This window comes from Argopecten irradians, chromosome 15, assembly GCF_041381155.1.
Source record: "Argopecten irradians isolate NY chromosome 15, Ai_NY, whole genome shotgun sequence".
NCBI lineage: Eukaryota > Metazoa > Mollusca > Bivalvia > Pectinida > Pectinidae > Argopecten > Argopecten irradians.
In genome coordinates, this window is record NC_091148.1 from 11566730 (window position 1) to 11580227 (window position 13498).

General features: G+C 33.5%; 1 protein-coding gene across 1 annotated transcript; it reads left to right on the plus strand.

The window, feature by feature from the left end:
* Positions 1-557: 557 nt before the first annotated feature.
* On the plus strand, positions 558-11787 carry LOC138308584 (apical endosomal glycoprotein-like). Its single transcript, XM_069249630.1, has 10 exons — positions 558-687; positions 1135-1236; positions 2226-2326; positions 3313-3430; positions 5395-5558; positions 5815-5893; positions 8249-8328; positions 9951-10029; positions 10822-10997; positions 11701-11787. The coding sequence occupies exons 1-10, from the start codon at positions 558-560 to the stop codon at positions 11785-11787; spliced, it is 1116 nt and encodes a 371-aa protein (XP_069105731.1).
* The last annotated feature ends 1711 nt before the right edge of the window (positions 11788-13498 follow it).

Sequence of the window (13498 nt, forward strand, 5' to 3'; positions counted from 1 at the left end):
ATATCTTATCAATATTTTTCAAAGTAAGAGTTATCAACTTTCCGTGTAACTAATAATAATACAATTTTGCTTGTAATGAGTATTCTTATTGGCTTAACAATTTACTTTAATAGCCCATACATAAAAAAAATGGCGCTGTTGTTTGTAACGACCCTTCTGATTGGCTGCGATTACAGCGTGGTAATTTTAAAGACAAAAGAGTCCCAAAATGATATTTGAATATTGAAGTGATTATCTTTAGTAAATTAAATTGTAAAGAATAATCTCAAATATATATATATTGGTGTTTTGGATGTATGACACAAAAATCTAAGTGTACTCTTATCATAAAGTCCAAAAATGAAATTTGAATATTTAAGATATTATCTTTAGTAAATTGATTTTTCAAGATTAATTTCAATGTCTCTATTTTGTGTTGTGGATATATAACACAAAAATTTAAGTTAACTCTCATCATAAACCGCTTCTCTGTTTATTTATAGCACACTCAGCTAATTGTGTTATACCTCAATAACATAAAAAATTATTCATATTAATCATTTAAATATATTTTAATTATGTATCAATATGTCCCTACCATTCTAGCTGACCCCTGTGCTAACGTCGATTGTGGTGATAACGGGGTCTGTGATGGTGGAGTTTGTGTTTGCACTGGTGGTTATACCGGCGATATGTGCGATACACCATGTAAGAAAAAACAAACTAAATCTTATGTTGAAAATATATCCTTAAACGGCAGAATCATATTGAATCAAATCACCATGTTTATAGTTGATCATTAAAATTTTGTGTTTAAAATTACGTTCATCAATTGGTAAACGCTTTTTTAATTAATCAAACATTACGAACTGTCTTAAAAAGTGAGTTATTCCCATTTCCGTCTAACTAATAATACATTTTAATAATACACCTAACTAATTTAAACTTATTTTATTGTTATATTTAATATGCAATGGGATTGGGCACAAATCTCACTGACACATAGCTCACTTTCTCTCAAATCTTATCTCATCCAATATCTTATCAATATTTTTCAAAATTAGAGTCAATCCCTTTCCGTGAACTAAAAAATCTATTCAAGTTATTCATTAAATATATTTTAATATTATATCAATATGTCCCTTACCATTCCAGCTGACCCATGTGCTAACGTCGATTGTGGAGATAACGGGGATTGTGATGGTGGAAGCTGTGTCTGTTCAGTTGGGTTTATCGGGGATAGGTGCAACAAACCAGGTAAGTTACATATAGCCGACTGTCTTCGCGGGGCAGTATGTTCACCCGTTATTCCATTTTCGCGAAGTTGACTTTAAGAGTATGTATTTTAACCATATCTCAATATTTGCAGGATTGGGTCTGAAAACGAGCGGCTTGAGCAATATCGAAAGGAGAAAAAGGATTTGATTTTGGTCGATATAACAATCATTTGATTTTGGAGAAAATTTCTATGTAAGGCTTTGCAGCAAACAATGCAAGTTCAAAAAACATTCAAACGGGATAAACAAAATAACGTATTTCAAGAATCATTTATGAGAAGTTGCGGACAATATTTTTGCTTCTCTCTCTACCAACAGTCCGAGCGCTCAGCGACCCCTATACAAAGCATCTGGTCCGCTATATATTACTTACAAGCACACGTATTATTTACCAGTGAAGTTCTATGGTACTTTTCCTAATAAAATTACATGCCCGTTCCTCTTAGTTGTCTTTCAAAATGTTTTTTTAACAAATTGAGCTGTTTTATGCAACAAACTCAGAATAAGTTCATACAAGTTATCGGTCTTACTTTCTGGTTTTCCTGGTTAAGCTGATTGCCCCGATAATTAACCTTTCGGTACACTTTGCGATTAATCTTTCAAAAAACCACCAAGGACGCATATTTGTATACGCGCGAACTGCAAAATGTTTTACTTATTATATGGTTTTATATAGGGGGTTTGTCATAGATAAGTATCTAATCAGAGCAAACGAAAAATGGCTACTCTGCTTCCTTGGATACGGCGGCCCTGTTATACCCAGAAGTGTCTCAAATGTGAATTTTGACAATAATATATTATCGCATTATATTGTTTCGAACATTTCAATTGCTTTTTAAAACTTGCGTTGTCAACTTTAAGTAATGTTGAAACGATGGTATGACTGCTGGAACAATTTGAGGGCATTTGTAAGTACCCCCAATTTAATCATTATACAGTTTACTCCAATATTAGACAATTTCTTTACAGCAAGGATATTTATATGTACATTCGAGAATAGAGTGGATCTAGATTGCATGTTATCCAATGCACCAGGGTCAAGCAACTTGTGGGAGGTTCAATCGGTATCGGTATGTATCTGACAACATTTCAGGGAAATGTAACGACATCTGTCTTGTTTGATATATTCTTTTTAATTAAAACTCAGTTCCTACTGTAGTTGATATTTGTTTGGTTCAAAGCATGTTTTGATATTCAAAAATAAAAAACTCACACACATTTTGTAACATTTAAAGAGTCACGTCAAGATTGAATATAGAAATAGATACCTCATGAAAAATAGATAATCTGATATGTCAAAAAAATATTCTGTGAAAGATCATTAGAATATTGGCACAATTCATAATTATATTTACAAAATTACATATCATTCCAATTGCAAAATTGTATTTCATAAGTATTTGAAAAAACCACTGATTGTCCAATTCAGAATTTACAAGCAATATCAACTAGAAGTATGTCAGTATGGAATTAAAGCCGCTGCAACACCAAAATTTTAATTGCTTCATTTTAACGTGCTGAAATTGAATACTATTAGGCAGCGGAAAAAACTCTAAAAACTAAGCGCCGGACAATCGGAATACCGATCCACAAGGGAGATAATTCTATAATATACAATTGTGGAATAGGAATACGTGTAAAGAGATCATTTATATAAGTATATATATACATTGATAACACACAGCAATGTCTCGTAAACGAGCCTTAAACATAGTTTTCAATCTTAAAAACATTCTTTTAAATTTAATCATCAGCTTGTCGAATAAATATTCTTTTGAAAGAAATGCGTAATCCACTGTTTCCTGACAACAAGATAAAGAAGAAGCCAGAAACATGTGCTGCAGATAAATCACAATAATAATAATAAATTTTAATATTAAAGTGAATGTCCTTTAATAGTATTACCTCAATTTCAAATAAAAACCTCCCTTGATTTTTATATAATTTGTATGCCTTAACACTTTAAAGCAACTACCATTAATGACAATTGAGGATGAGATATTAGTATTGGTTTATAATTATACGAATGATTCGGATTATGTTGTGTCTGATACAGAATCGACGCACGGGAATTCAGACAGGACCATCAAAAGCTTTTACTGGGGACCAGTTCATGTCTATTGAAGGACAGGACGGATTTATTAGGTCTACACTAATGTTAGATGATATCACAGGTTAGTTTGACATCAATAGGATGTTCGTAAAATAATGATACCCATGTCCTTAACTTGTGTTGTATAACTGTTGCTAATAATCGCGGGGTTTTATTTTCGAGAATTTCGGAGATTATCTCAAATTACGAAAAACAATGCCTCGTGTTGTTAAACTCTGTCACGTATTTGACGCGTTCAAAGGTTTCAAAAAAGATTTGCGCAATCAAGTCCCTGCGAATCGTGAAATTAAATACCTCGCTTTGTAAAACTTGTTTTCGTTAATAACTTTTCCTAAGACTACAGAAAGATTCGTGAAAGTAAGTCCCCGCGAGAAAGTTCCAAACTGTATATCAGGAAATGTTATACCTGCGAAATTAAAAACTAGCAATATTAAATATGAACGAATAGAATCTTACATGGGCCTGTGAAGTGGACAGGGATATCTCAACCCGAGTGAAAGATTTTTGCCGGTCAACCCGAGGCTCCACTTCATAGACCCAAGTTTGATTCTTTTTCTCCCATACATAGCAGAAAAATGATGAAATTCGTCTTGGTTTCCAGCTTTTTTATCGCGCCATTATCGCAGAAACGTCGTTATGCGTCAAATTTAATGACGTCATCTACAATGTGCCCCGCATGTATTGATGACGTCACGTTATTGTCTAGCGCGTGTGAGCTGTCTTCCACTCCCCTGTGTAAGATAGAGATATCTTCCCTTCCCTAGCAACCACGGGATATCCCTGTGAAGTATGGGAGAAATATGTATCTTCAACGCTGTTTTATAATAATTATAATATATCAAAGATCATGTCGTAGATCATGAGTTCGAGGTCCGGTTAGGGCACGAGGCAATAAATTGTCACCCTTTGTTAAATTGTGTTTCTTTTTTATATATAATAATTATAATATATACTCATGATACATATCAATTGTAATTTAGAAAATGTTTTTATGAAGTTTCAAATGATATATTCTAATCGCCTTTTGTCAATCGTCTTTCTGAGTTAAGAGATCGTTCTTTAAGTTAATGAAAAGTTGCTGAGATATGATATTTGGGTTACAATGAAACGCCTGTCAAAATCTGTTATCAAATTACCTCTAGCTTCTGTCAATGCCAAACTACTTTCATATGCTAAACTACCTAGATACTGGCTGTTAAACCTATGTGGTATGTTTGAATGAAGGACTGCCATTTAATTACAGCTTGATGTTTTTTCCAATTATACTTAAAGGCCATATCTTTTCGAAACAAAAATTTAATGTTTGTTGAAAACAATAATGACATTAAAGAATATATATATATCGATTGTTTAAGATGAGGTATCAACAACGCATAAATTCCAGATTCTCTTTGTAATCTATGTTGCCAGTAAATATTAATGTCGCTCTTTGTCGTCTGGCGTAATGATAGTCAACTAACGCACGGTAAATAGGAAGACTGTGGGAAAAATAATACGACCTGCGATAAATTAGCATTAAATCTATTGAAATTGAATTATGCAAATGGTGAAATTAAGTTTAGTATTAACGGTAACCTTATAACTTTTGTGACTCTTCAAAATTATCAATCTCGTTTTACATTCCAATTAAAAAAAAATAAAGTTGTTTCGGAAAGGTCGTGGGTCTTTAAAGAAAGAATGTCGTCCGAAAGAATATACACGATTCAATAAAGAATTATATTCTCAAAGGTTTATGGACATCTGCGCAATTATAATAATGTACCGATTCCAGATTTAGGAGGTCCAGGATCATTGCTTAATATAGACCAAAAGCGGGTAGGTATCGGGTATATATAATACAGGGTTTTACAAACTTTAAGTAATGGTTATCGCATCAGTCATCTTATATCTCTGACGAAGACAATAACTAGTACAAGGTGGTTGTCAAAAGCTACCCTTGAGTAGATTTGTTGTTGAGGAACCTTGTCTATCTGTTGTTTCTATGGGGGAATATCGGAATGCAATGTTTTCTGACTATTTGTTTAGGCTCCGGAAAATATTGTCTGGTATTAAATTATAACATGAATGGAAGGGGTATTGTGTCCCTGAAAGTCCGTGAGGGTACCAGACTGGTGTTCCACAAACGGGGACATCAAGGAAATAGTTGGATCACAGCTAAGATATCATTGACACTTAAGCCGGGACAACAGGTAACAAACTACCTTTTTTCTTAGCAATTTGATTTCGTGAGAGTTTTGAAAGAGTTATGTCATATTAGACTGTTGTGCCTTTTCGCGCTGTTTATTTTCACGATTCTGCTTGCCAGTGAAACTTAATCGCACGCAAAAAATAGCTTATTTACAGTAATTTTGTAAATATTTGAAATCTGGAGTTCTAACACCATTCATTATCTTCGTGGAATAATTGTAATTGGAAATATATTAGTATTCTTATTTTATTTCATAGAAAACGATCGAGGGCACCTCAAAAGGCAAACGAGGCAATATTGCTATTGATGACGTAGAACTGTTCCCAGTTTCCTGTAGTGAGTATAGTTTATGCTATCGTCATTGATGACGTAGAACTGTTCCCAGTTTCCTGTAGTGAGTATAGCTTATGCTATCGTCATTGATGACGTAGAAATGTTCCCAGTTTCCTGTAGTGAGTATAGATTTTTCTGTCGTTATTGATGACGTCGAAATGTTCTCAGTTTCCTGTAGTGAGTATAGTTTATGATGTCGTCATATGTGACGTAGAAATGTTCCAAGTTTCTGTAGTGAGTATAGTTTATGATGTCATCATCTGTGACGTAGAAATGTTCCCAGTTTCTGTAGTGAGTATAGTTTATGATGTCATCATCTGTGACGTAGAAATGTTCCCAGTTTCCTGTAGTGAGTATAGTTTATGATGTCGTCATCTGTGACGTAGAAATGTTCCAAGTTTTCTGTAGTGAGTATAGTTTATGATGTCGTCATCTGTGACGTAGAAATGTTTCCAGTTTTCTGTAGTGAGTATAGTTTATGATGTCGTCATCTGTGACGTAGAAATGTTCCAAGTGTTTCTGTAGTGAGTATAGTTTATAATGTCGTCATCTGTGACGTAGAAATGTTCCAAGTTTTCTGTAGTGAGTATAGTTTATGATGTCGTCATCTGTGACGTAGAAATATTCCAAGTTTTCTGTAGTGAGTATAGTTTATGATGTCATCATCTGTGACGTAGAAATGTTTCCAGTTTTCTGTAGTGAGTATAGTTTTATGATGTCGTCATCTGTGACGTAGAAATATTCCAAGTTTTCTGTAGTGAGTATAGTTTATGATGTCGTCATCTGTGACGTAGAAATGTTCCAAGTTTCCTGTAGTGAGTATAGTTTATGATCTCATCATCTGTGACGTAGAAATGTTCCAAGTTTTCTGTAGTGAGTATAGTTTATGATGTCGTCATCTGTGACGTAGAAATGTTTCCAGTTTTCTGTAGTGAGTATAGTTTATGATGTCGTCATCTGTGACGTAGAAATGTTCCAAGTGTTCTGTAGTGAGTATAGTTTATAATGTCGTCATCTGTGACGTAGAAATGTTCCAAGTTTTCTGTAGTGAGTATAGTTTATGATGTCGTCATCTGTGAGTTTTGTAGTAGTAAATATTCCAAGTTTTCTGTAGTGAGTAGTATAGTTTATGATGTCATCATCTGTGACGTAGAAATATTCCAAGTTTCCTGTTGTGAGTATAGTTTATGATGTCATCATCTGTGACGTAGAAATATTTCCAGTTTCCTGTAGTGAGTATAGTTTATGATGTCGTCATCTGTGACGTAGAAATGTTTCCAGTTTTCTGTAGTGAGTATAGTTTATGATGTCGTCATCGGTGACATAGAAATATTCCAAGTTTCTGTAGTGAGTATAGTTTATGATGTCGTCATCTGTGACGTAGAAATGTTCCAAGTTTTCTGTAGTGAGTATAGTTTATGATGCCATCATCTGTGACGTAGAAATATTCCAAGTTTTCTGTAGTGAGAATAGCTTATGATGTCGTCATCGGTGATACATAGAAATATTCCAAGTTTTCTGTAGTGAGTATAGTTTTATGATGTCGTCATCTGTGACGTAGAAATATTCCAGTTTTCTGTAGTGAGTATAGTTTATGATGTCGTCATCTGTGACGTAGAAATATTCCAAGTTTTCTGTAGTGAGTATAGTTTTATGATGTCATCATCTGTGACGTAGAAATATTCCAAGTTTTCCTGTAGTGAGTATAGTTTATGATGTCGTCATCTGTGACGTAGAAATGTTCCAAGTTTCCTGTAGTGAGTATAGTTTATGATCTCATCATCTGTGACGTAGAAATGTTCCAAGTTTTCTGTAGTGAGTATAGTTTATGATGTCATCATCTGTGACTTAGAAATGTTCCCAGTTTCCTGTAGTGAGTATAGTTTATGATGTCATCATCTGTGACGTAGAAATGTTCCCAGTTTCCTGTAGTGAGTATAGTTTATGATGTCATCATCTGTGACGTGACGTAGAGATCTTTCCAGTTTTCTGTAGTGAGTATAAACTCATGGTGTAATCATTTATCACGTAGAAATATTCCCAGTTTCTTGTAATGAGTATATGTTTCTGTTTACGTGTAGATTGTATCTGTCTGTTGTATCGCCATTGAAAATGTATAATGTAGGTCTATTTCAATTAGTAATTCCGGTAGGAAGGCAATTTTTTTTATTTCATTTTCATGTTGTTTTGCTATTGAACCACAGTGAGCCTAATATATATTTCTATATGGAATGTAGAACAATACATTTATGCCACAATTTTCTTCATGGCAACGTTACAGAAATAGACTCAATGAATTGTCCCTTTATTGTATATTAAGTATTATTAGATTTAATTGACTGTTTTTTTGTTTGGCAGGGAAAATACTCACGTGCTCTTTTGAAAAAAATAGCCAGAAATGTTTCCGTAAAGCGGACTGGAAGAGAGAGTCGAAATCGGTGAGTTTAACTTCATCACATCAATGTGAAATGAACCCACGATAATACGAACCCAGTCTTAATTGTTCATTTTACGATTTTTTGGACTGACAAATTCTCTGTTTTTAGTAAATATATAACGTTAGAGTAATCCGGTCCCTGACATTTCCATCTGGATCTTGCGTTTGCCGGAAGATCGATGTCAAACATTTAAAGTGTTAATATTCCGCTCAGAAAACTTTTACTGTTGATATTGGTTCGCCCGTTGTCAGTATAACGTGACCGAGTGGGGTGTGTTGCTTGTTGTCTTTGGCGGCATGCTTCAGTTTTATAGCACTATAAAAAGGGCAACAGTTCCACTATACAGGATGAAACGACACGAACATACCGCAGTCTCTTAAAACACACCCCCTGCACTTCACACACCGCATGCATGGGAGGCCGTCCTTTCATAACCCTGCCTGTTATTAGTACGGTAATTAATCAAATAACTGGTACAGGAAGTCTGTTCAAGTTTTATCTCCACGTCTTGACTGATATTAAAACATTCGATAAAAGATCGCATCGAGAATCTTGAGATTATTTTCTAGACTAACGAATTCTTGGTTATTGTTTAAAATTTTCATCCATACTGCGAGTTTTCTGGACTACCAACGTCCGAATTATCGGAGTCCATTGTGTTTTTCCCAGATAAAAATAGAATTAAGTGTGCATTATGGATAATATGGCATAAACTTCGACTATTCAATATTTATAATGTACTGAAAATCAGTTAAGATTTCTACAAAGAACAGTGTGCAAGACTATATCCACAAATATGATAGTGTAGCTACGGCTTTCATCCATTGGTCCATCACTTTGTTGAAATTTTGCAACAACTAATTACTTCAGGAGAGATATTGAACTGACTTTTCTTTAAATTAGGCTTAACCAATCAAATATGATGTTACAGAAAGTTACGTCATATTTGATTGGCTAAGTCTAAGCGTATGTCTAAAATTATCATCATTATCATGTAACCTGAATAGCCACTGATATGATGTGATCAAACAAAAATGGTCACAACATAAACATTCCCTCGGTATTTGACAGGATTGTTGTTTCAAGCTTTCGTTTAAAGGAGCTCCACCGCAGACGAATGGTATTTTTTCTCTATTGAAAACAGGAGAAGACGTATATGTGTTTTTTCTTCAGATACAAAAGTTACTTTCTACACCATCCATTACCATCATTGATAAGTTTGAGCTTCTCATTGTACTTAAAGATACAAATAATAGACATAGTTAAATGCGTTCCGAAAAAAATCCACAGCACTATGCACTATATGTAATGAAGTACTAATTGCGCATGTACCAAAGCTATGTAAATGATTTACTATGTATTTTTGTGTAAATTAAGCACGTAAATACACGATTAAACATCAGTTATTTTTCAAATGATGGATATTATTTATGCTCTGTCGGAGGTGGAACATCTTTAAATTAAATATGTTCATTTCATAAGAGATTTTATAAAACTCATCGGGAAGTTTTAATCATCAAGGCAAAAACTGAAAAGTTCTTAGACTAGGTTTATACAATATAATATTAAATGATCACTCATTTAAGATAATTATTATTTTTGTTTTTTGTTATTATTTACAGTATGCTCATGATGGCTATTTCCTTATACAGCCACGAAGTATATCACCCACATTGGATATAGATACAGACAAATTTTCAGGTATTTATAATAATTAAATAATAATCAAAAGCGTTTGATATGTTCTTCTCTATCAAAAGTTACTAAAATTTAGAGAAATACAATGTATACTATGCATAGGTTTTTTATTTTAAAAAGTCAAATCAAAGTTTTAATTGACTTTTGGCAGCACTGCTTAAAATATGATATTGACGTCTACAGTGCACTGAAAAGAGTAAAGTAATTTCAAATGTGTTGGTCGCGGGTTATACGATTTTATTTTACATCAGATGAAGCCTAATGCAGGCTATCTGTAATAACTAATGCATACAAAATTTGAAAAAAAAATGCGGGCTATACGTTGTAAACTATTTCAAATATACAGAAAATAGCTGTCTAATTGTGTCAAAAATGTTTCATATGAGCTATATTATTTAAAACCTTCCAAACAAAACATGTGCTATTGATAATTGGAGCCGCGGTGGCCGAGTGGTTAAGAACTCTCGACATATTACCACAAGTACTCCACCTCTGGGTAGCGAATTCGAAATCCATATGGGGAAATTGCCAGATACTAACCGCTGGTCGATGGTTTTTCTCTTGGTTCTCCATCTTTCCTCCACCAATAAACCTGGCACATCAATACATAATCCTTGCTAACAAAAGGACGTTAAACTAATAAAATCAAAGCTATTGATAACTTTATAACGTTATATGTCTTTGAATAAACATATCTCCTCTTCCAAATGTGTCACTATAACATATAGACCTGATGATACTAGCCAAATAAGTTCAACTTATAGGAGTTACGTCCGGTTTATATTCTGTTGATAGGTCAGAGCTGTCTCTCGTTCTTTTACCGTAAGGAGAGGGCAAATACCGGAAGCCTGAAGGTGTTTACAAAGGCACAAGGAGGAAATAAAGAAAAGCGGTGGGAGAGCTCGACATCTGATTCTGTGAGAGAATGGATACCCGTCGTGATACCAATTTTGATTGATAATGATCATCAAGTAAGCATAATGTATCCGTATATCTCGTTACTTTGGCAAGGTCAAGGTCGTGAGTACCTATATATGTTTAGACGATTGGAAAAGATCATGAAGCAATTCTAATAAATTGTCACGTATCAGTATATCTCTTTACTTTGGCAAGGTCAGGGTCGTGCGTACCTATATATTTAGACGATATGAAAAGATCATCAAATAATTCTATATAATTGTCACGTATCAGTATATCTCTTTAGTTTGGCAAGGTCAAGGTCTTGAGTACCTATATATATCTAGACAATTGAAAAGATCATCAAGTAATTCTATATAATTGTCACGTATCAGTATATCTCTTTACTTTGGCAAGGTCAAGGTCGTGAATATCTCTCTATATATATATCTAGACAATTGATAAAGTTCATCAAACAAGCATCACGCATCAGTATATCTCTTAACTTTGGCAAAGTCAAGGTCACGAGTAAATGTATATGTTTAGACGATTGATAAAGATCATCAAGGAATTTTATATAAGTGTCACGTATCAGTATATCGCAGAACTTTGACAAAGTCAAGGTCACGAGTGCCAATATATATCTAGACTATCATGACCGAAATTGCAGCTGCATTAAACATATGAAAGGCCATCAAAGTAACGTGTTTAATTATTAGAAATAGATCAATAAGATTATTGTAAAGACTATTTAATCAATTATTGTTCTCATTGCAGGTGACCATTGAAGCCTCGGTTTCGTATCAAAAAAGACGTCAGCTGTCGATTGACTCGCTGTTGATGGTTAATCTCCCTTGTCCATAGACATAGACGAAGGAAACTATCCCAATTTTGCATATGATAGAGTTATCTACCCTGTGGGTAGGCATATATTGTTGCGTCATTATTTTGTGAACGCAAAAAAGTATGACGTTGAGCTCGCAAACACATAACGTTGCAATTAATACCTATCAATAAGGGCAGATAACTCTTATGTGGAAATACATAATACAATCGTCGTATTTTGATTACAGATGTATATCACAAACGCTTCATTGGCGTTATCTATTCCATGATATACACTGTAATCAAATATCTATAATGGTTTTCGTTATCCGTTATTTATGTATATTTAACCGAATCCATTTAGTTTAATCTAGATGCTATTTCATCCATTTGTATCCCGTTTTATTTTCCATAATTAGCTAAACAGATATCAGTTATCTTCAGTTCTTAATTAGCAAAACAAATATAAATTATCTCCATTTTTTAATCAGCTTAACGGATAGCAATTATCTTCCGTTCCTAATTAGCTGAACGGATATTGATGATCTTCCGTCTTAATTAGCTTAACGAATATCAATTATATTCCGTTCCTAATTAGCTTAATAGATATCAATTATATTCCATTCCTAATTAGCCTAACGGATATCAATTAATTTCCGCTCCTTATTAGCTTAACGGGTATCAATAATCTTCCGTTCCTCATACCTTTAACGTATAGCAATGGTCTTCCGTTCCTAAATAGCTTAACGAATATCAACTATCACGTATTATTAATTAGCTAAACGGATTATTTCAATTATTTTCTGTCCATAATTACTCAACAGATATACATTATATACTGTTCCTCATTATCTTTATATGTGTCAAGTCTTTATGGTTTTGTTAAGTAGAATGTATTAGAATGTACATGTATACACCATCGTAAATATATAATGTAATCTGGAATACATAAACAATATATGTATGTTTTGTATCTATTTATATGTATATATAGGACAAAACAGTAATTTTAACAGTGTGGACAAAATATTGTCGAATTTTCGAGGCGATCTGCCCCTTTGTCAAGACACAAAAAAAACCAATAAAATTACATATTAAGAACGGTCACGGAAGTTCACAAAAATTAAAACAATGAACACAAATAGAACAGATAAACTATAGGGACAATGGCTATGTGTATTATCTGAATGATTCCTTCGGTCAGTCGCTGTAATTAGTTGCGATTGCCGAAGGTTTATGTAGTGTATCTAATTAAAGACATATCAATGGTAAATTTAAAAGACATATCAATGGTAAATTTAAAAGTATTTACGTTCATTATTTGCACTGCTAGATTTACTTCTCTGTCCTATACTTACTACTTTAAGTAATTCGTATCCTACAGACATATTTCTATAAGGATCCAGTGTTATATGGAAAATAACTGTTGATATTACTTCCTTGACCCATATATTATATATATATAGTGATATCAACACCATCAAGTGATGTATATAATCTGGAATGCATTAAAGATGCTCCATCGCCGACAGAACATAAATGGCATTCATCATTTGAACAATAGTTCGTGTTTAATAGTGTGTATGTATGTCTAATAAACACACACACACAAAAAACAATAAAATAATTTATTTTGCCTTTGGTGCATGCACAATAAGTACTTCATTCCATATAGGATATAGTGCCACAGAATTTTTTCGGGATTCAATTAATTATTTTTCATATTTTTAACTTGAAGTAAAATTAGAAG